The 22,200-nt window shown below is 37.0% G+C and overlaps 1 protein-coding gene across 18 annotated transcripts in view; it reads right to left on the reverse strand.

The window, feature by feature from the left end:
• ROBO2 (roundabout guidance receptor 2) overlaps window positions 1–22,200 on the reverse strand; it is a 1,084,545-nt gene that overhangs the window by 901,521 nt on the left and 160,824 nt on the right. For 4 of the 18 annotated variants that reach the window (XM_035315362.1, XM_035315369.1, XM_035315377.1 and 1 more), the window contains exon 1: window positions 8,059–8,209. The exons of 4 other annotated variants lie outside the window; for them this stretch is intronic. In XM_035315362.1, the coding sequence (XP_035171253.1) occupies window positions 8,059–8,182 (124 nt within the window). In that variant the 5' untranslated portion in view covers window positions 8,183–8,209. Of the gene's footprint in view, window positions 1–8,058; window positions 8,212–22,200 lie in introns of those variants that run through there. 10 more of the 18 variants (XM_035315376.1, XM_035315370.1, XM_035315371.1 and 7 more) reach the window with 5 other exon arrangements.

Below are 22,200 nucleotides of genomic sequence, written 5' to 3' on the forward strand. Positions count from 1 at the left end.
AACAGTATCTGTGGTTTCTCATAGTAAGTGCTAATTACACCAAGTATGACAATGGAATGCAAATTTCCAACATGTCCGTAAGATTTTAAAATATAATTGAAACAAGCTTTTTAGAATACTCGGTCTAAAATTTGTTTATTGTTTATTTTGATGTGTCTGACATGAGCTTTTACCTGCTACTTCTTGCAGTACCTTTCTCTAGTACCTCTAAGGACCCCTTATCTTCATGGGAGAAGATATTTAGTTACATATTTAAATTGCATGAAAGCTGACTCTCAGATTTTCCATCAATGAGCAGACTAAACTCCTTCAATCTCACTCAAAAACATCTTACCCATTTTACCGAATAATTTTGTGGGTTTATTATTATTATTTCCTCCCTTTTTTGTATCCAATATTATAAAGTCTTCAATTTCTTCTCCTAATAATGCGATATGCAAGGAGCAAACCATTTACTGCTTTATTCCTCTTCACAAAGCTAAGGACCACTTCTGTCTGCTTTTCCACTGTCAGTACAACGGACCTACAGTAAGGTTAAATTACTGAGCCAGAGGCAGCAAACTTGGGCAGCGCAATAAACCTGTGCTGTTCTTGGTCTTTTTCAAAACTGATCACACAAACTTCTAAAACTCTCAGAATCTAGCTGGTAACAAGTTAACTAATGCAACATATGATGTTAATGTGAGTGCTATCATTTATCCAGCATCCTGTATGGGGAAGTTAATGAAGACCAAGAGCTTCTTACCCCTTTGCACCACTGTGACCATAACCTTACTTGGTTATGTTGATACAAGGATTATATCAATGAACTCTCAGCACAAATTGCACTAACACAGAAACTTCATGCATGCCTACACCTGGGAGGAAATCAGGAGGCTGTAAAGACAGTTAGTATTCAGAGGACACAGAAGTCTGGAGGAAAGAGGATCCTTAGTCATACCAAAAAGCTGATTTTTATGAAGGCTCAGAAAAACTTTCTCTGATAGCTTCTGCTGAGTGATCATCATCTCTGGCAATATAACTGAATTTTGTATCTCAATTTTTTTTTCATTTCGTCATTTATGTTTCCTTATACAAGGAAACACGGTAATGGAAAACACAGGTTTTGAGGGAAAACCTTGGAAAACAGGGAAACAGTTTTGATGTTCCTGAGTTACTGTGGTTCACTTATTTGTCCAACACCCATATGCAGCCATGGATTTATTTTAATATGCAGCTAGCTTAAGAAAATGAAGTTTCAAAACTAGTAAGAAGAAATCTGTCCTAGGATGAAAGCTAACACAATTTAGCTGAGAACAAGATTTTATGATTCAGATATATAAGACTGAAAAAGTGATTTCTTTGGAGGTGCTGTCATTATCGAGCTCTAAAATACAAAAAGCTTTCCATAGTTGGAATTTGAGTATCTTTTACCAAAACTAAGTCATCTGTAAAAACACCCCACATACGCTGATTTTGAATGTACTAAACAAAATAATTTTTCATGGAGGTATCTAGTAATGGCCCTTGAAAATAGTAATGCACTCTAAGTATTCTTTAGATCATGCTTTGAAGAAAAAAAAAAAAAAAAAAAATCAATAGTGTTTAACTCATCATTGTCTTTAACTCATCAGTGTTTAACATCATTGGCTTTCAAAATTGCCAGAAAGGGAATGGCAAAACAACCTTTTCTCAGATGGACTGACATATATTGAAGCCTGTTCATCATTTTGAGTCTCTGATCTGTGCTCTTTCAACAAGTAACAGGCAATTTACACGAGTACATTTTATTTGTGGACCTAATTAAGAGAGTTTTCTTGTGCTTACTAGCTTTTTTATGTCAATAATACTTTATGGTGGTTCCAAAACCTACTTTAGGGAAAATAAATAAATAAATAAATGCAAATAACAAAAGGAGGGGTATGTGTGTGCATCTCTGTGGGGGTGACCAGTATTTAAATATTCCTTCTGTTTTATAACTATTTGATCAACATATTTTTAATATGATAGCAAACATTTCAAGCAAGTCTTTGGGTACAGAATGTGGACATAGGATTCAAAGGAATGTGCCATCTTATTAAATCTTATTCTTTTATGGTTTTTGCTCTGTTCTGGGTAAACCTGACCAAGAGGCTGAAGTTATATATCAGCTTGAACTAGTCTAAATGTAGCCATGATTGCAATCTCTTTTCTTCTATTGTGGCCATAGCCCTAGGTATCCCTGTGTCCCGAGATTGTGAGTCAAGGAATCCCAACAGCTAGACAAACGTTATCAACTATTACATGGTTAATTGTTGGCAGGATCAGCAGGTGAGGCTGCCAGTAGATGTCTGCAAACATTAGCTCTGTTGGAGGAGGTGGTGGGAACTCCTGCAGCCAGAACTGGCAGAGGTTGAAGATGACTGTGAAAACCCTGCTCAGACCAACTTCATCTGCCCAAGGATGGCAGCCCCTTCTCAATGATGGTTGGAATCACTCTTCTAACTTCCAGCGTACATTTATTCATTATTATTTGGTTTTGTGCCAACAGAACTGTCTGTTCTTAGACTGATGTTACATCTTATTTGTTCTCTCATGACCCGAATAACCCAATCATTTTTGCTCCCAGCCGGGAAGGAAAAGCTCAAAAACTTTGTTTTCCATTCCCTTAGTCTAAGTTCTCTCCAGCAGTATGAGTTTGCATACAGGTTACCAGACTTCTATATGGTATTTCAAATGTCTTCAAAGAGATAAAAAATAGATAAGCAGGTGTTGGATGCTCCAAGACAGAACAGCAGAATCCTTTCAAATTCAGATTGCACTCTGAAGAAGGTGTAAAAGAAGGAGCAAAAATTTGTTTGTTACTGAGGAATAGGGGATATAAATCTAGACTTTAAAGCAAATAGAATACTGTTTTTGTTTTTTTGTGTGTGTGTATTTTTTGTTTGTTTTTGTTTGTTTGTTTTCTGAAGTTCATTTCACGGTCACTCAATATCCAAATATTTAATGTCTTAAAATATAAGAAACACTGTTCATCATACATGCAGTTTATCCTTGAAATTTCATTAAATAGATTATTTAAATTAGACAAATTTTAAACTATGGTAAATGGTTACACCCCAAATTACATACACAAAACAGTGAATCATACCAGCATGCCTGACAGTGTTGAAAGTCAGGATCATCACATAAAAAGGTAATCTCACAATGTCTGACCAGACCTTTGTGCCTTACGATAACTGACACGGAAGCCCAGGCTATCTGGGTCCAGCTCTCCTCTCTACATCCTACTCCTCAAAGACCTCAGCCTCCATCACTCTATCCTCATCGTCCTGTAGCTAAGCTCTATCCTCATCACCCTGCAGGTGAAAACAGCTTCCCCGTAACAAAAAAAAGCCCTGTGAGTTTCCCTGAAGGGGAAGTGAATAGTATTGTTGAAAAGCTGCAAAGAAGAGATCTATGTCTATAATCATTCACTGTTTTCTTAATATGTTGGACTTTGTGACCATGCAGAGACACTTCATTATAAATGCAGATAATCTCAAGGCCCTATTTGCACCAAACTCAGTGTGTGTGCACTGTGAAGTTGTTCTGCATGCATAATATCTACATTCCTAAGATGTCTCGTTATTCAAAGCTACCACAGGCACCTAGCAGTAGACCTTTAACACCTCCAACTCTCATACTCTAGCCACTACTCTAATAATCCAGTGCTTTACCTCCACATTTGGTAGGTCTGAAAGGTGGCTGATTTCTGTATGAAAGGGGAGGTCAATTTATAGATTTTTTTCTTTTGTTACCTAATCTCTGAATTATGCTTTTTTTAAAATAAATAAATAAATAAATAAACCCCTGTTCATGGGTTACATTCATCCTAAACAACATGTGCTGATCAATATGCAAGGAAGATGACATGAATATCACATGCACCAGTAAGACCTAGCAAGTGACAATTTTAGGGTTCTTGAATTGGTGTCTTTTGCCATAAAAATGATTAAACTGCTGTAGAGCTGAAATTGGAACTGAAATATAATGTGGGATCACTTACATAATAAACTTTGATTTAGTCATGAAAGATTATTGCTTCAATTCCACACAGACAAAATCGGCAGGTACTATGACCTCTGCTGGACCTGTGGGGTGTTGTACTCTGGTTGCCTTTTTTTTTTTTTCCCCTCTAATTTGATTGTAAGCAGATACAAACATACTTTTAGTTCTAAAAATGGAAATTCTTCTGATGAACCACAAGGAAGACCTGAGCAAACAACTCCCTGAGGAAAAGGTAAAATTAATTCATCCAACCCAAGCTCTGGCCCCTTCATGCTGAAGCCTTTCCATCTCTGACTACTCTTCCCACCCCTTAAGGCCTTTTTTTTTTTTTTCTTTTCCCTAAGGAGGTGCTGATGGCACTGTCAGTGTATCGCTCTTACGCTGGAGCATCCTGGGCCACATACACTGTTCCCCTGTACTCTCCCCCTGAGGCTCACCTCCCCCCTGGAGGACCATCCCTCAGGGGCTCAGCCTTCAGCCTTTTGGCTGGGCTGGGAGCTGGTGGCTCCCCAGAAATATGTGGTCCTGCTACAGGGTCAGGTCAAGGCCCCAGGACAGCACAGCTATCTCCAGGCTGAACAAGTAAGGTCTTTCCAAGATGAGTAAGGGGTTAATGTCTTCCAGGAGACAGACATTTGCGTAATGTTCTTTTTCTTCTCTTCTCTGAACTCTTTCTGTCACAGGGCTTTCAAGTGGAGTTGTAAAATACACTGGTATTTACCAGGAGACAAGCGTCATCCATAATTTTCTTTTCCCCACTCATTTTGCTGTTTTACAGCTGAAGTAATATTCAACAACTATACACAGTGGTTTCTGTGTACGGCGCTAGTTTGCCCTTGTGAACTATTGAACAAGGCTGAAGTCCTAGCAGTAATGGGCCCTTTGGCAAGAGCTGGGAAAATCATGTTCTTCAGTCCCATTCACATTGGTGTGTGGTGCTTATCAAATGTGACACACCACTTACAGATGCAGGGGACGTTTGATATTGCCAGAAGATCAGTAAATGTGAGTCACCGCCACAATTTTCCTCAGTCAGGAATTAATACTACCATGTTATTAGTATGAAGGAAGTGTTGAGAAGGTTCCCAAACATGACACAAATGGGCAGTTTTCTTCCCAGTCTCCAAATTCTCCCAGATGCCACTAAACAGACACAAAACACATCCATATGTATATGAATGGATACATTTAAAACTTTTTTTTTCTCCCTATAGTGTATGATAGAGTGAAAATACTGGAAACAAATTCAGGAGGGGATGACACTTGAAACCTGCTTTACAATTTAAGGTAAAATCAAAAGAGTACTTAATCTTCTTCGGGGCGCCCCCCCCCCTTTTTTTTTTCTCCATATTATAAATCCTTCTTAAAAACTTGAAACATGGCGTGTTATTTTGACTCAAAGGGAAAAAGCAAATCCACTTGATGTGTACTCTCAGGTTCTGCTTTCAGACTGCAGTTTATCTTGAACATTAGTTTATAAATTTCAGTTTAAGGTACATTTAAGCACTATATTCCAATGACTTATTCTGAAAGTTTTTCTGAAGTACTGACTTGAAAACAGCTAGAAAAAGAAAATGCTGTCTTTCCATTCCTCCAGGCCTACATATATATACAACTAATCTCACTCCCTGACACTTGACATTGCAACTAAATCAGGAAGTGATTTCTACCCATAATGCTGTTTATTTTAATAGCATGTGGGTGGACATGTTTTAGGGTAAATTCCAAAGAGAAATATAGAGGTGAATTCAGTTGTTCTCCTGATGAATAATAAAGAGAACACAATGAGACCATCAAAATGACTTATCAAGACTTGTAATTTCAGTGATGAAGTTTTTTTTAAACTATACAGGAAGAATTTTGAGATTCGTTTGCCTGTACTTGTACTGATCATGATGAGGGCCTATGCAGACATAGAAGACCAGCACTTTCCACAGGTGTCCATACTTTGCAGCACTCTTGAAACAAGATGTGATACAGAAAAACCTATGATGATGGCTTGGATTAGCTACTGTTGTCCATCAGGGAAAACTCCAGTATAGCTATACTATGATTTGTACTGTGCATTTCCAGATGCATGCATCCAGCAACACCTTTCCCCTCTGAACAATGAAGTTGCAAGATGGTGTGCAGGTGCCCAGACCTCCTGAACCTCTTACAAAATCTATTCCCATTCCAGGACAGGCTTTCCAGTGTGCTCCAGAGGAGAAGTATGTACACAGAAATTTCACCAAGCAACACCACAAATTCCACATGCATGCCACAGGAAAAAAAAAAAAAAAAAAAAAAAAAACTCATGTTGACATAAAGCAGAAACTGATTCTCAGTGCTGAACAGAAAGGGAGGTGTGTATCATGTTTTGGAGGTCACAAAAGCTCAGACTACATGACACCACAACACACATTCTGGCACATCCCAAACCTAAAACTTTCACTGAAAACCATGCATCATATTCAAGCAACACAACTCTAGCAATGCCACCTATGTACAAAAACATTACTGTACAGCAGGTAAGCCTAGTTTTTGGCTGATTCAAGAGCTGCCAGTAAAAAAGACAAATTACTTCTCAGTCTCCTTGGAAAAGGTACCTTCTCTATTTTTTGCTTCAGGTGTAAAGAACACTTTTAAGAAAAGCAAAGCCCCATATTAAGGTATTATTTTCCACAGCAAGGTTCAGGGATTATTTTCTACCCATGACAAAAATTCTTCAGTAGGGTGCTTGGCCTCTGCTGGAGAGCAGGTAAGGGACTGAAACAATACACCCCTCATTTACCAAAGTTAATTGAAAATGGGAGAAAGGGAGAAAAAGTTAACAGCATTTCTGAAATCCCAGGAACTTGACAGTGACATACATTCCTATCTCACGTGCCTCTGAGAAGAGGTCGTGCTGCCTAGAGTAAATAACAGCTTGTAATTTGCAAGGAGGATACCCAGCAGCAGCACTGTGAGATACATGTGATAATGTGATTTACAGGACCAGCAAATAATTTGCAGACGTACTGTGCTGCATTAACAGTCCAGGTTAAGTGTGTGCTGCAACTTTTCCCATGAAGGTGCAGAAGGTGAAAGATTTGTGATATCTTTAAATGCAACAAAGGGAAATACAGAGGGAGGAGGGAGGAGACTCCTGCTGAGATGTTGTGATAAATTATTAAAACTTCTTTTTAATGTTGATGCTACTCTTTAACCTCAGATCACAATACTGACAGCAGAGACAAACTGAAAGTGCTATTAAAGCTGTGATAAACACACCACACTGTGGCAATACTTGTAAGGAAAAAAAAATCCTGGGGTGCATCCAATCAGTAACATCAAGAAACAACCAGAGAGAAAACATCAAGCTATCTACAAGCCACGGTCCCTCAGTCCAAATATTTATGAGATAACATTTATGCTCACTGAGGTATTTGATTAGGAGACCTCGATAACCCATGTTTTCCATAAACAAATGTCACGCAAGGAAGCAAAACAAAGTGAACTTTATGAAAAGGCAAATTTAGTGAACTGTTCACAACACATATAGGGTAAATCTTCCCAGCAGTTCTTATAAGAGGAAAATGGATTGCTGCCTTCAAAAATCATAAGTGTTTCCTCAGCACAGCATTTTTTTCAATAAAGTTAATGCAATTTATCTGTATTAACACATCAACACTGATATAGCCAGTCAGCCAATTAGTGCTGCTGGCAGTGCACTTCACAATATTCATGTAGTATTCATCTAAAAAAACAAAAAAAAAAAAAAAAAAAAAAAAGTTACTAAAGGACAGGCATTTGTTTGTATAAAGGCCTTACATGCTATTCTGTTAATAATAAAATGCTAAGTAAAATTCCTGCATGGAATATATGCCTTACCGAGTCAGCCAAGCAAACTAACAAGAAAACAAATTAAACTCCATGCTCCCTTTTCAGTACCCTATTTCAAGTCCACACAGTAACCTGAAATCTTAGTCATTCACAACAGCATAGGTATTTACCTTAGAGCATCCTTAAGTCAGCTTCTTAAAATCTTACCCAAACATCCATTATAAAACTTTTTTTTTTTCCACTTACCCCCCTTCCAGTGTTTGCCTTTGGTCCTGCTAAGCTTGCTCAGGGTTGGTCCAGAGAAGAGCAACATCAAAATGAAAAGAAGTTCAAGCATAGTGATTTTCCCCCGTTTCTCTGATGATAACATTTCCACAAGTTATTTTCCAAAAAAAAAAAAATATATATATATATATATATATATATCTTACATCTTCTCCCCCACTTTCTGCATACTCTGCTTGCTTAAGGAGGAGTGATTAATCACAGGAAAATCAGAGCAAGGAGTAGCTTTTCTATCCTTAGATGTTGAAGTAATATCTCAGTGATGTAGCCCTGAGGAAAGCCACATTTCTCACTGATCCGGTTTCTCCCACACAACATGCAGCCAGCACCGCTGCTACTATAGTAGCTATAAAATAATTTCTGCTCTCACTTTGGTTTCTGTGGGAATATATTCCTCAGCTTGCAGCATGAGCTTGATTGAAAATGATAAAAACAGTAATGCTCGTGTCCAGCAGAAAAGAGAAAAGATGTCAGGATTGTGAAAAAGGATGAGAAGCAGTTGTACTGACAGCTTTAAGCCCGACTGTCTGATCCTAATAGCCGTGCAACCAACCAAATTGCTCTTTTAAGAGTAATAAGGCTTCAGTGAAAGCTGGTGTCACTGCCACTTGGGTAGGTAGTGCAGGGCTCGAAAATCACCAAGGAACCTGCTCGAGATAACGACTGCCACAGTCCCGGCTCAGAGCAGCGAGGGCTGAGCAGAATACAGTATGCACAGGGAGCATTTAATCTCTATTGTGTGCAGCAGATTTCCTGCCTTACACTGTGCAACTGCTTAGGACTTTTGACTGCATTTTATCAATGTTTTTGCTCATACTTTAAACAAAACTGCAAGCATTGATACACTAATCATTTATAGCATTTCTGAAGTAATTGCAGCACAGAAAACCGGGTGCTTTCACACACACCCCTCCTTTTTTTTCCTTAAAGTAGCAAACAGGAAGAACAGTTCTTTAGCTCTAGAGCAGTAATCTTTTCAGTGCACAGAGCAGCTATGAATTTTATATTTTCACTCTGTCTGTCCTTAGGTTCCCATAAATCCTGGGGCTAAGGGTGTGGAGAGAAAGGGAAAGAGAAAGGGGACTTTCAGAAGTACAGATTTTTGAAATAATAGATTCCGGCACAACTTTGCATTTAATATTTGTTGATACTGCCACAGAAAGAGCACAGCTACCTACATCTCTGGATGTCTGCTCATATTTAAGGATGTCAAAGCTGGATCAGTAAACACAAGACTTTCTGCACAACATTTAGGATTTTCACAGGTTCTCAGATTCACAACATTCAGACTTCATGGAGTAAACAGTCTTGAGATGTCCAGTATGTCCAGTAGCTTAAATTCATCTAACAGCTTGGCATTTAGTTGTGTCCATATAAGCATTTAGTACTCAAATCAATGAGCCACAAACCTTGCAGTGTAGATTTATATAAATAAAAAATCAATGTCCTTAGAATGACAAAGCAACTATGGCCACAAATTCCCCGAAGTTATCACGTTTTTAACCAGGAACATGATGCCCTTTTCAGTGCAACATTAAAAAGATGATATTAATAACTCCGAAGCTTTGCTTGTTTGTCTGAATAAAGAATGATATTTTGACGGGCGGAAACAACCATGAACTTCTAATACAAACACAAACAGCATGTAACATCACAAACAAGGAAATACTAGGACTCTGCCACTAACACATCAACTGTGAAAGATCTTGTATTTTCTTTTTAAGTTCTAAAATATATTTATGGGCTAGTTAGAGGACTTAACATTTGCATGTAGACAGAGAACAAATGCATGCTAATGTAGGATTTTTTGTCCCTCTGTGCATTAATTTTTAAAAGTTGTAAGACATCTTACCAGATGCTGGGTCTGATATATCAAGGCTGATGTTTATGGCTCTTAGTTGCCAAAAATTAGGTCAGTATCTACCATGTAGAGGCACTGAGCAGAAGCTTCTTAAGTTAAAATTCTCGATCAAGTCATTCTTAATCACCAGTTTCATAGCTAATAATTAAAACATCATTTCTTCTATTTCTCTCCCAACTGTTAGAGAAACAAGGCACATGCTTGTGTTCATTTTGATTGCCTCTGCAACACTCCTCTAAACCTAGAACAATATTGCCATGTTGAAGCATTAAAAAAATAAAAATAAAAATAAAAGTCAAGGGTTCATATTACTAGGTTTGAAACTTTTGTCTAGATAAGCAAACAGCCTTAAACTAAAAATAAACAAACCCCTCATGTATCCATATGCAAATTCATTAACTTGGATTTTGAATCAGAAAGGAAAAACCTACAATGCCCAAAACATATGACAGTATCAATCAAGTCCTAACAAGATCATTCTCTTGCCCGTCTCTGCAACCTTCTGTCACTTCTGCCTCCTATACTTTCTTCACGCCACCTTGCTTTGAAATTTTGTAGTCTCCTGTAAAATTTCCTGCCCTATTTCTAAACCTACCCATATGGAAGCCAGTTTCTGTGGGGAAACCTATTTCCAATGGTGGTGGGCATCCTTAAAGTTATCCACTTTGTTCCTATACTGCAGAAGAATTTGATTTCTCCAGCCTGGATATCTTGCATTTTCAACACTAATGAAATTATTGGCTGTTGGAAGGATTGTGAGTTTCAGTCAGCTTCCCACCAGCTCTGACATATGCCTTGAGCAGCCTTAGCAGGATCAGGTATAGCTTGAGCAGCAGGTCAAGTGATGTGGCAGGAGAAGGCAAGGGCTACCCAATACAAGAGCAAAAGGATTACCATCACAGCTGCTGGTCATGGGCTTGTTTGGTTCAGTTTATTGCCTAGAGAGCCCAGCCTTCCATTCTGCTGATGGTTTTCTGCCTTATTTTACAAAAGGTAAGTTAAGAGTGAGCGGGCAGACCTTAAGGGAGACACAGAAAAAGCGTTGTCACTTCTTATGAAATTTAGTATGGTTTTTAATGTCCTCATTTCTAGGTTCATAAGAATTTCAATTTTCCAGAGTTGAAATGCCTCCAGAGAAAAGATATAGTTTCATGAAAGATTATACAAACGTTATAGGTTGAAACATCAGAAAGACAAATAAAATGAACTCAACATTATTTTTCCTTCAAGTATCAGGATTTTTAAGTCAACATAATGTTTTAGAGATGTAAAAGAACTGATTTGTGATTCTATTTCACGCTTTGAATTTGCAATACTGGAAAGAAAGAGAAAAGTAAACTACTACCTTCGTGTCTGTTACCATTACAGGAAAAACACCTATGAGAAGTACAAGGGGCAAACCATCTCATTAGAGCTGTACGTTCATGATTTCCAAACAGTCCTTGCCAGGATCCCTTACACCCTTCCAAGGTACTTCACAACAGCTTACACTGGTCACGAGTATGTACAACTTCTTAAGCACAAAAGAGCTCATACGTTAAGAGAGATCTAATGCCTATCTAGTCTAGTATCTATTCTTCAGGAGTGTTCAACTGCAGATTCTTATGGGAAAAAATACAATAATTTAAGAAAGCATTAATGAAGATTACCATTTGTGCAGCTTTCTACTCTCATGAAAGGCTTTAAGACTTCTGAACTAGAGACCCCATCACAGCTATCAAGTTTCATTAGACAATGACAGACCTATGCTTCTTGACTTTGTTTAGTTCCTTATCAGAGTCATTTAACTTTTTCTCCACCTCACCAACACTGACCCTGAGTCCCTTGCAATGAGTTCTACCTATTTAATAACTTGTGGCTTGTAAAGCGCATTTCATCTTGCTTTTTTTTGGAAAGTATACTTGATAATTTTATTGAGACATTTTTGATTTGCCATCATTAAAACCATAAATCATTACTTCTGATCATCTTTCCCCATATTATGCTTTTCCATCATATCCTCCCTTCAGACAACTTATTTCAGCTAGAAGAGTCCTACCCTACTCTTTCCATACTAAAGATTTTCCGTACTTACAGTCATCCTTGCTGCCTTTATCTCTATCTCAAGGATATCCAGTTCTAATTTGATCATTTACGTGATGAAGTCAAAAGAAAAGCCTGCAGTATTTAAGATGCATTATCAGTCGCATATTCTTTCCCTCATTCTGCTCGTAGAGCCAAAGGGCAGCAACTACCATCAAGCTGGAGTTAGGTTTATAAATGTCTACAAAATTAATAGATACAGTGATTCTTTTAAGGAACAGAATTTTAAGATGTATTCTAAGTGGAAGCATACATCAACAACATAAATAACCTAAATAACAAATGATCATCGGGATGTTCAGAAAGAAAAAAAAAAAATGCCAAGTTGGTTTAATCTGCAGTTGTTCTATCTGGTTATTTGGTCTCCCTTCCTTGCCACATTATCTTTTTACTAATTACTGCTTGGCAGAAAGTACTACTGGTATAAGCTCTTGGTTCAAAACCTTCAAGCCTGAATAAACAGCAACAATAACTTCACTGAAGTTTAAATATCAGAGCCTCCAAGCAAGATGCTCTTTTAAGGATGATATCTTGGAGAAGTCTGCAGCTCACAGCATATATGAAGGATAGACAGAAGACTTGACTGCTTACTTGTTAACATACTCTCCATCCCTTTATATTTGCCAGCCAGATTCCATTTAGCTATAGGGATAAGATCCTTCATTAATTGCAAGGAGTAACACCGGGACCAAACCCAGCATTTAACAGCACAGGCATTTTTCGTGTTTGGATTTCCTGGCACTTTTTAGTTGTAGTATTGTCTAACATTGAAACATACTAAGGAAGAGCCTTCATACTTCCCATTTCACAGTGCTGGAAAATCTAAATAAAGATGTAAAGAGATTGCAGAAAAGTTATGAGTGTTTAGAGAATTAGGATTAAGATGAGAAGGACTGGAAACAGAAAGTGAAATGGACCTCCCCTCCAAGAAGTTACAAATACTGTATTTTGTCCTACATATCTCTGCTCCCATTCTCCCACAGATACCACGCAGAGAGGTTTTGGCAGTATATAAATGCCCATGACTTAATCAACTTTGTAAAAGGAATATAATCAACACTAAATGCTACAAGATAGAAATATCGCATCCTACATTTGTAGGCATGAAGAATATTTTTCCACTGTCTGCCTCACCATACACAGAGGTACAAGTTGCCATAAGCCATAATTAATTCAGTTCTTTTTAGGCATGAAAATCATTTTGATTTTAAATACTTTTAGCTTAGGGCATTCTAAATATCTGTGGAAACCTCCTGGGGATTCCTATTAGCCACAAACACTAATGGAAACAACATTTTTGGATACTTGCAATATGCTACATTGCCAAAGAAATAAACAGCCTTCTTAAAAGAAAAATCTATTTGAAATTCTGTCTAGTTCATGTGCTTTCCAAGGATTAAGAAACTAGTACTCCCCCCCCCCCCCCCCCCCCCAAATTCCAAACAATTATGGCCTTATTTACCTGTTTTATAGTATTGAAAAATTCCTAGTATATTTGCTATTTTACTGCAACATATTTTGTCTCACTGTACAGAACTAGGAAGCTTATGCAAAATACAACTATGAAATCAGCTGTAACAACACACAGTAGCACATGCTACTTATCCAACAAGAAAGGGAAAATTCAAATAGAATAATTAAGGGCAAAGCAACTTGCAGCTGAAGAAGATAATAGGATAAGTTTTCACAAAACTTAAATAGAGTAATAGTTCTGCTTTGAAAGTAGTTGAACTATCATACCAAAACACCTTTCTTTTGTAGGCCTATTTCTGTGTAATGATTATGAAGAGGAGAGAGAAATGTTGAAAAGTACTAGTTCATTCATATGGGAATTACAGCCTGCCTACTCTGACTTAAAGGCTTTGATTTGTCAATAAACAAATTCTTTTTTTTTGCTCACAAGGAAAAATAAGTCAGGCTCACATTTCATTTTAAAATAAAGCCTTAAATCCAGGAGCCTTGAAGCTTTTCATGTGTTTCCCAGTCTACAGTCTTCTTTGGGATTATTTAAGACCCATTCATTTTAAACCATACTATGCACAACTTTGAAACCACAAACTACTGAGCTGTTCCTCTTTCCTTGCTTCCAATTAATTTTTGAAGCACTTTGCATTGCAATGACCAACAGCCCCATTAGGTAGACTCAGCTAACATCAGTCAATCAAATATCTTGATGTAATCTGCAGAAATTAAACATGGAAAATACAAGGTAAATAGCAGACTATTTTGCATAATAAAGATGAAGAAAGAAAAGTTTTTTGGTTGTTGTTATTGTTTGATTTTTGTTTTTTGTTTTTTTGAAAATAGATAGAAATTGGAAAGTAAGATCAGAAAGAAAGGAGGGCCAAGACATAGCAGAGATCATTCAGGAAATACTGCTGGTGACAAGAGATACATCTGCTTTCTCTGAACAAATATTGATCCAGTACATTTTGTTTCAGATGCCTCCAGTGTTGCTGAAGGTGTCAGGTTTCAGGTGACTTGAAACAATGAAACCCTGACTAATTGCAGTTATTAAAGATATTAGCTTGTTTTTCCTTTTATGTGGTATTGAAGTTTCCCTGAGGACATGTTCAAGACAAAAGATGTAGCACTAATTCTACACTTCTGTCTGGCTTCTGAAGTGCTCAAGTGAAGAAATCTCATTTGTAAGCTGAGAGCCTAGATAAAATCAAAAGTACAAACAATTACCAGACAAGGGTGTAATATGTCAGTATAAAATATGTACAGAAATGCCACACTGCTCATACACCTGCAGCTTGAAATACTGAAGTAATTGCCTGCAGACCTCCAAATCTGATATTCACTGGAAAAAGAATGAAGATGGTTGGGCTGGCTGGGCAGAGTTGTTTACTTGCCATAGTCAAGCCTAGAACAAGCACGGCAGAAAGGAAAATGGAAATTTTCAGGGATACACCTGTTTCCATCCTTCATTAAATTTTTGGAACACAAAAACAAAACAGGGTTGTTCTAGCTTTAAGAATCCATAAGTGTCCTCCCAAGGCAACAAGCACTGGATTATCTGCATTTATTTGAAATACTGAGACCACCACTACAAACTACTACTAAGCTAATATCTGCTGTTGCATTTAAAATGCATTTGGATTTAATTGCAATTTATATTTTCAAACTATTTTTGCATACAATAGTGCAAAACCAGATATTAAGGATTTGTTCGAGTTCTACATTCATCCTTTCTTTTTTGATTTTGTTACTGATAAAAATATTGAGAAATATACACCTCTATTCTGCAAAATAAGGCCCCAAAGGCATTCTGCTGGTGTTGTAAAATACTTACGCTACATTATCAATGGGCTACATAGGCCCAGCTGTACTGGAGATGAACCCAAACTATGTGACTATCCACAGTACCTACACACATTATATGTGGGTAGTTTTGTTTCTGGAAGATTCTGTGCAGGGAAGCAGAACTGGATCAGCGTTCACAGATGAGATGTGGACACAGCAACCTTGAGACACCTACCAGAGTAGGTATCTGCCAATCGCAGGCAGTCCTGAATTCATTCAGCTAGGCCTGCTGCCCTTAGCAATAAAGACATTTTCTTTATTTCTATTAGCACTGCAGAGCCAACACCAACAAAACAACATAGACTGCATTCAAATGCAGCTCGCACAACATGCACTGTTTGATAATTACATTCCAGTGCCAGGGCCAAAGTCATTTTTTATCCCAAGCAACCCCACTGGGCTATAACCAAGGCCAGAGGGTACATACAACGAGATTGTGTAGGTATAAATGAGGGCATCATTTGACCTGCAAAAATCTTTATTAATGGTGCTGATTCACAATAGAAAAATCTTAATAAGGCTATAATCCTAGCCCCAGTCTATTCTCTATGATATTAGAAAATATAACTTACTATTCATGAACTGAGAAAAAATTATATGTAAGTCATTCTGAGGTGAGCTTATCCCCAGTCCCACCCTTCCATGGCAATTGTCAGAGCATCTCACTTTGGACTGAAGACACACTTTAAAAGCATGGTTTTGTAACAAAAGCATAATATTTTATTACGATGGCTTTTGTCATGACAGTTAGCTGCCTTCCCCTCTCATTCAGTATGTAAGAATGATTCTCCCTTTAACCAATTAGAATTACTAAACAACCACATGATTGTTTGACTGAAGGTGGCTCGCAGATGAGTTGTACAAAACCAGTGCAGGTTAAAAGATCAAACATGGAGGCAGAACACTGTTTCTTCTGCGACAGGGTCAAACCTGGAGCAAAACTAAAGTTGGATTATTCCTCTCTACCTGGCTGTTCTGTGCTGCAGGCTCAGTAGAGGTGGCTTTATAAGCATGGCTGAATAAAACAATTTATAATAAGGTTTTTGCCTACAGCGTTGTAAGGTTGTGTTATAGGAACACAGTAGGAAGAAATGTGATCTTTCATTGGTTTCACTTCAGTGACTAGGGCCAGATGACAGTGGATAACCAGCATGGGCTGTAATTTTTCATAGCACTATAACACGTAGCAGCTTCCTAAGACAAGTAGGCACGATAGCAGAGCACTGCCCAAGGAAGCAGAACAAGTCGGTCTCTAAGGTTCAGGTGTTCACACACGTGTGCATGCATTTGCACATGTACGGCAGTGTGCCAAAGGTACGCTGAACACGCCTTACTCAGAGGTTGAACAATACTAAAAAGACATCCAAATTATGTGAATAAATGCAATGCACTTCAGTACCTTTTCCTGGCACATTGCTTTTATTAAGGTCATTGCCTATATATTTAACAGCTAATAGTTTTGTTCTTTCCCTCTGCACGGCAAATTCTGCCCTTTGCAGAGGCAGTCACTGTGGCTTCAAACAACACATTATAGATATACCCAAAGGGAGGAAACTGTTTTAAAAGGGAGAGATGCAGTGCAAATGACTGGAAGCATCATCCCACATCTGAGAAGAGTTTTCACTACAGAATAGTTCCTGAATGCTAGAGGCCTCTAAACTTTACAATACCGAGATTATAACCCAGATTGTGCACCTTCTGCATTATGCAGTAATTCCTAGTGGGGTCCTGCCACCGTGGTCTTTCATCTGCTCTGCAGTCACCAACCAAAACATGGATGCTGTCTGCAACACAAAGCAAAGGATGCTCTACTGACGCTATCATGTTTTAATAGCACATCTTCCCTTTTCTGTTACGTTTTGAACAGCGTCACAAATGCTCAATTCTTCTAATGCTGACACTCTTCTAAATTCCTGGTCAGTCAGAATCACCTGGTTATACCTGCATAAAAACTTAATCAGTGAAGCTGTACAGTTGATCTGATTTCAAGATTTAGGCAGAGACAGGCCCTGCTCTTCATCTGAGACACTTAAATTGCACCAGTGTATTGTTTCTTCACCTTGTCCCTCCCACTTTGCCAGGAGCCCCAAATCATTGATCTGCCTGACAGCCTTGAAAGCCACCTGAAATCTATGAAGGCAAATGGAATGCTCTTGCTGACTTCCATGAAATTTAGATCACTCACACAATCTTCAGCTTAAAAGTCAGTGTAATTTACACTACTAATTGAACAATTAGAAGTCCATCCATCTGAGCTCACGTTGAAAAAAAGCAGTTTTTCTCCTCCAAGTTGAGTTAGCCTTATCAGATGTGGCTCCATAAAGCTTCCCTATAACTCTGAAATCAATTGTCATATGCTCTCTCCCAGCTTTTCTCACATCTGCCTTTAGCAATTTAAGTCTTTGAAACAGGCAATAAATCACATCCATCGTATTGAGTGAAAAATAAATCATAAATTTTGGAAAACAACCAGAAGTTTGTAAAATAATTTCAAGAGGGATTGTCTCATTTGTAAAGTAATGAGAAATTGAGTGTTGGGAAGGGGTTGGTGTTGTGTATGTGATCAAAGGGCTCCTTAAATAGGTCCAAGTAAGGCTCTGCATTTTTTTTTAATACCTTTAAAACTATAAGAAAACTCTGATATGCCTAATTAGTCCTCAAAGAGGAACACTCCTGTTGAGCAGTAATGTCTTTTAAATTCAAGTATAACTGGCCACAGCTCCTTCTGCATCAAAAATCTGAAGCTATGACTCCACATTCTTGTTCCTTCAGAACATGAGACCATCAGAAACCCATATCCAAATACTCACAGAGAATGATTTTCCCTCATCCTGACATTTCTTTAACAACTTCCATAAACAAAAAGCACAGTGCATCATTCCATCACCAGATTGGTACAGTAATGTTTCAAGTTTGAGAGGAAACCTCCAATCCTTAAGCTTCACAAAATGTACTGACTGCTGCTATAGATTTCTTCTAATTATTATATCTTTTCTTGTATCTTCCTATGTCTTTTAAGATATTTGAACATATGTTTTATAATTCTGAAATTAACCATTTTTTTTCCAAAATATAAAAAGTCAGAAGACTTATTAAAAGATCGATTTTTTACCAAAAATGGTATTTCAAGAAAGATAGTTTAGAGCCAGGAAGTTATCAGAAGAACATATTATCCAAAGAACAGTTTTCCTTTTTAAGATCACCTTTGTGTTTCCAAAGGGGGGGGGGGGGGGGGAGTCCAAACATTAGAAACAACACAAGTTACCTTTTTCTAAAATAACTTATGAAAAAATGAATGTGGTTTCATTTAATAAAACTAACTGGAGTCTAAACAAGACTGATACTCAGAAAGATGTTACGTCTGCAGTATAGATTGTTTTATTTATATAATTTGTATTTGTTGTAGATATAGTTTTCATCTTATACCATCAGAATTACTGAGTGAAAAATATAATCTCTAGCTTTACAATAAATACTTTTGAGTTCGAGCATCATCTTTCAAAAGGTATTTGCAACTGTTATTCTCGCTTAGCCATTCTTTTAGAATGTAAGGCTAAAGAAAGAAGCGACAATTCTAAGATTATTTAAAAATTTAGAAGTCAGTAGAGTGCTGTGCTTAAAAATTCTACTTGCATTTTATCTGTCACTGAGTTTGCCCTAATTGTCCACTATTGTGATAATGTCTGAGTCGAATATTGTATGTCTGTATGTATGTTAGCACCCAGCAATTAACTCAGCAATAATTATATACTATTTCTGACCTCTTTGTGTAGCTGGCAGAGTATTTTTTTGGTTTTGTGTGTTGCTTTATATATATATATATATATATATATATATATACGCACACATTTTCAACTTTAATTAATTCACAAAAGTAGAAAAACAGAGTTTAAGAAATATAGGAAACAATTATTAACTTTTCTACTAATGCCTTATACATTTATAAACTGGAAGGATTTGCATCTACATTGTGATTTACATGCATTAAGTTTGAATTATAGCACCATTCGTTGACAACGTCTGTTCTTTCTGCTACTCATTGAATTATTTCATAACTGATCCTGTAATTTCTATGACACTGATTTTTATTTTTATTTTAAGGAACTATTTATTAAATGCATTTCTGTAAATAGGCAGAGTGTTTAAAGGTTTTTAATGTTGTACTAGCTTTCTTCACTGAAATACCTTTCCTTGCTGTAACGTTATCAAATAACAGAGACATAATGCTATCTACCTCAAGCAATTGGTGCAATTGATGAAGAAAACACAGGTAACATTTCTCAGTACTGCATTGGTTCGGTTGCTTACTTATTCATCTCATTTTAGCAGTTTCTCAAATGAGAGATGTTTCATGATTAGAAATATTTATAAATGAAGAGATCTAATTTCTCCCACCGGTATATGCGCGGAAGACTCATCGTAGTTAAATGTCAAAAAGAATTAAATTTAAAATACTGATTCTAGCAAAATTGTAAAAACATATATATTTGCATCTCTCTATATGCAAACCATGTGTAGTTCATTAACATTATATGTCAGCAAGGTTGCAGGTCAATTTAGAAATCCAATTGCAAATCAAGGAAAAACTACTTTCAAATGACATCTGGCTTGACCTTCAAACCCTCATAATCTAGAGCAAATCGGATCGTTAAATTATAAACCAAAATTAAGTTTATGATTAATAGAGTTCAGAAAATGAATTGTAATGGATAACTGGGCTTTATCCGGTCCATAGAATATTCATGAGTAGATCACAGCTCCATGGGTTTTCTTGATAGAATGTTTTTAAAAAGATCTCAAAGCTTCTCATCCATAGGTCCACATCAAAGCTGAAGTTCAGATGTGGTAAGAGAGCTCCTACTGCTATGTTACCTGCTTGCTGAACAGAGAAACAAAGAAGGACTTCTAACTCAGTTTGGAAGTCAATTCAGGTTTCAGTCTCAATGGAGGCAAAGACAAAAAAGTGGTCTGCTGGACCAGTAGTCAGACCCACGGCTTGGCACTGTTTCAGATATGTACATGGGTGGGGTCTGTCAATTATCTACTTGATTTGTGTGACCTACATACTGTAAATGAGGTTTTCATCTGTTTCAGTGCTCCTCACAACGCACAAGAAACTTAGTTCTTTTTCCTGTGAGGAACAGGATTTTGCTGACCAGATACGAGGCAACAAGTAGGCAAGTCTTAGGTGAGCTCCCAGGTTTCTCACATTTTAAGCAAGCGCAAGTGAAACAAGAAGAAACCTTGATCAATATGCATGCCAACTAGAATTTATAGTTACAACATGGTACTCTGCTAACATCAGAATTAGCCATAGTCCTTTACAATAATTACCCTACATCAGAGCATGGGCAGTACTGTAAAATAACATGTCTGGATTTTTTAAATGACGATTCCACTTTTCACAAAACAGCAACAACAACAAAAAGCCAGCATGATATTGTAGAGCAGATTACATACCAATCTGAGATGATAACTCAAAAACTTTTCTGCTGCACCTGTAAGACTTCCAGACGCAGAGTCTGGGTAACCTATATGCAAATAAAAACTTATTACTATGTGGCTGCTTCAGAAAATGGAGTTATGATGTAGACCGTGCTCTAATGCAAATTGTAAGCAGATGTTTCCTGTAGGCTTGCATTCAAGATAATTGTAGAAATACTTTAATAAGTACAAAAACCTTGTCAGACTTTGGCTCTTGTATTGTTGTCATAGCAGGTGTCCTTTTATTCTTTATGTTAATTTATCTGCATACTTACATAGCTTTTATCACCATAGTACATGCACAATTTCTAATCCCTTAAGGATTTTTTTTTTTCTCACAATATGTGAAAGAATGGACAGTTTACAAACAATTGAGACAAAAACTAAACTTGGAGACCTGGATGCTTTTGTGACTGAATTCATGATTTACCATAAAGAAACTAATCTCCCTTATCAACTGCAATGGATTTTACTCAAAGCCATATATGGCCTTCATTTAAGGATGCAGATTGTCAAGTACATGATAAGCACAAATCAGATCTGTCAGGTCAACCATGAGTAATTTAAGAATGAGTTTATACACACCTGAAATGACCTGTTTTAGGACGCGCTTTAGATCAGCTCAGAGCGTGAGATATAATGATATTGCCACCTTATCCTTCATAGAAGAGTACTCTAATTTCAGGACTACTTAGGGAAACTTGCAGTACTTAGACAACACAAAACCTTTTCAAACAGTTAAATTAAGTCTTTGGTATATTTACCCTACAGTACATATTATCAACGTTTTCTACATAAGAAATTACTGCAGCAATCTTACAGAATTTCAGGGCTAAAAAAAATAAAAAATATATAAATAAATGACTACACAGTGCATGGACTCCTTCCCATCCCTGGAGATCTTTAAACAGTAGTAGTGCATGGCTAATATATCATAAGGTGTAGTTTGCAATAGATAGAATGACAGGTCAGATAAACTGCTGTCATGTGTAAACTATATCTAGAGTTTTTTATTCATTTTTCAAGTAGAGAAATTTCAGAAGACATTTCTATTTTTGATCAAATACTATTTCATACATTTATTATGAATAAAAACATTTTCTTGTTACATAGACTATTTTTTCTTACCTATCAGAGATTAAATTTACTTTAACACGTAATAACATAACCCCCTACACACAGAGTTAAGCTAAGTATCCACACCAATATTTTTTTCTCTATTCTTTCCTTATTTTTTATTTTCTGAGGAAGAAAATGAATTAAGTAGTTCAAATAAAAAGTATTCTAATAACATACAATATTCACATGTAGTGCTTTGCACTAATATTTGGCTTCCCTATACATCTGAAAATGAATGCATATTTAAG

This window comes from Oxyura jamaicensis, chromosome 1 (genome assembly GCF_011077185.1).
Source record: "Oxyura jamaicensis isolate SHBP4307 breed ruddy duck chromosome 1, BPBGC_Ojam_1.0, whole genome shotgun sequence".
In the NCBI taxonomy this organism is placed as follows: domain Eukaryota; kingdom Metazoa; phylum Chordata; class Aves; order Anseriformes; family Anatidae; genus Oxyura; species Oxyura jamaicensis.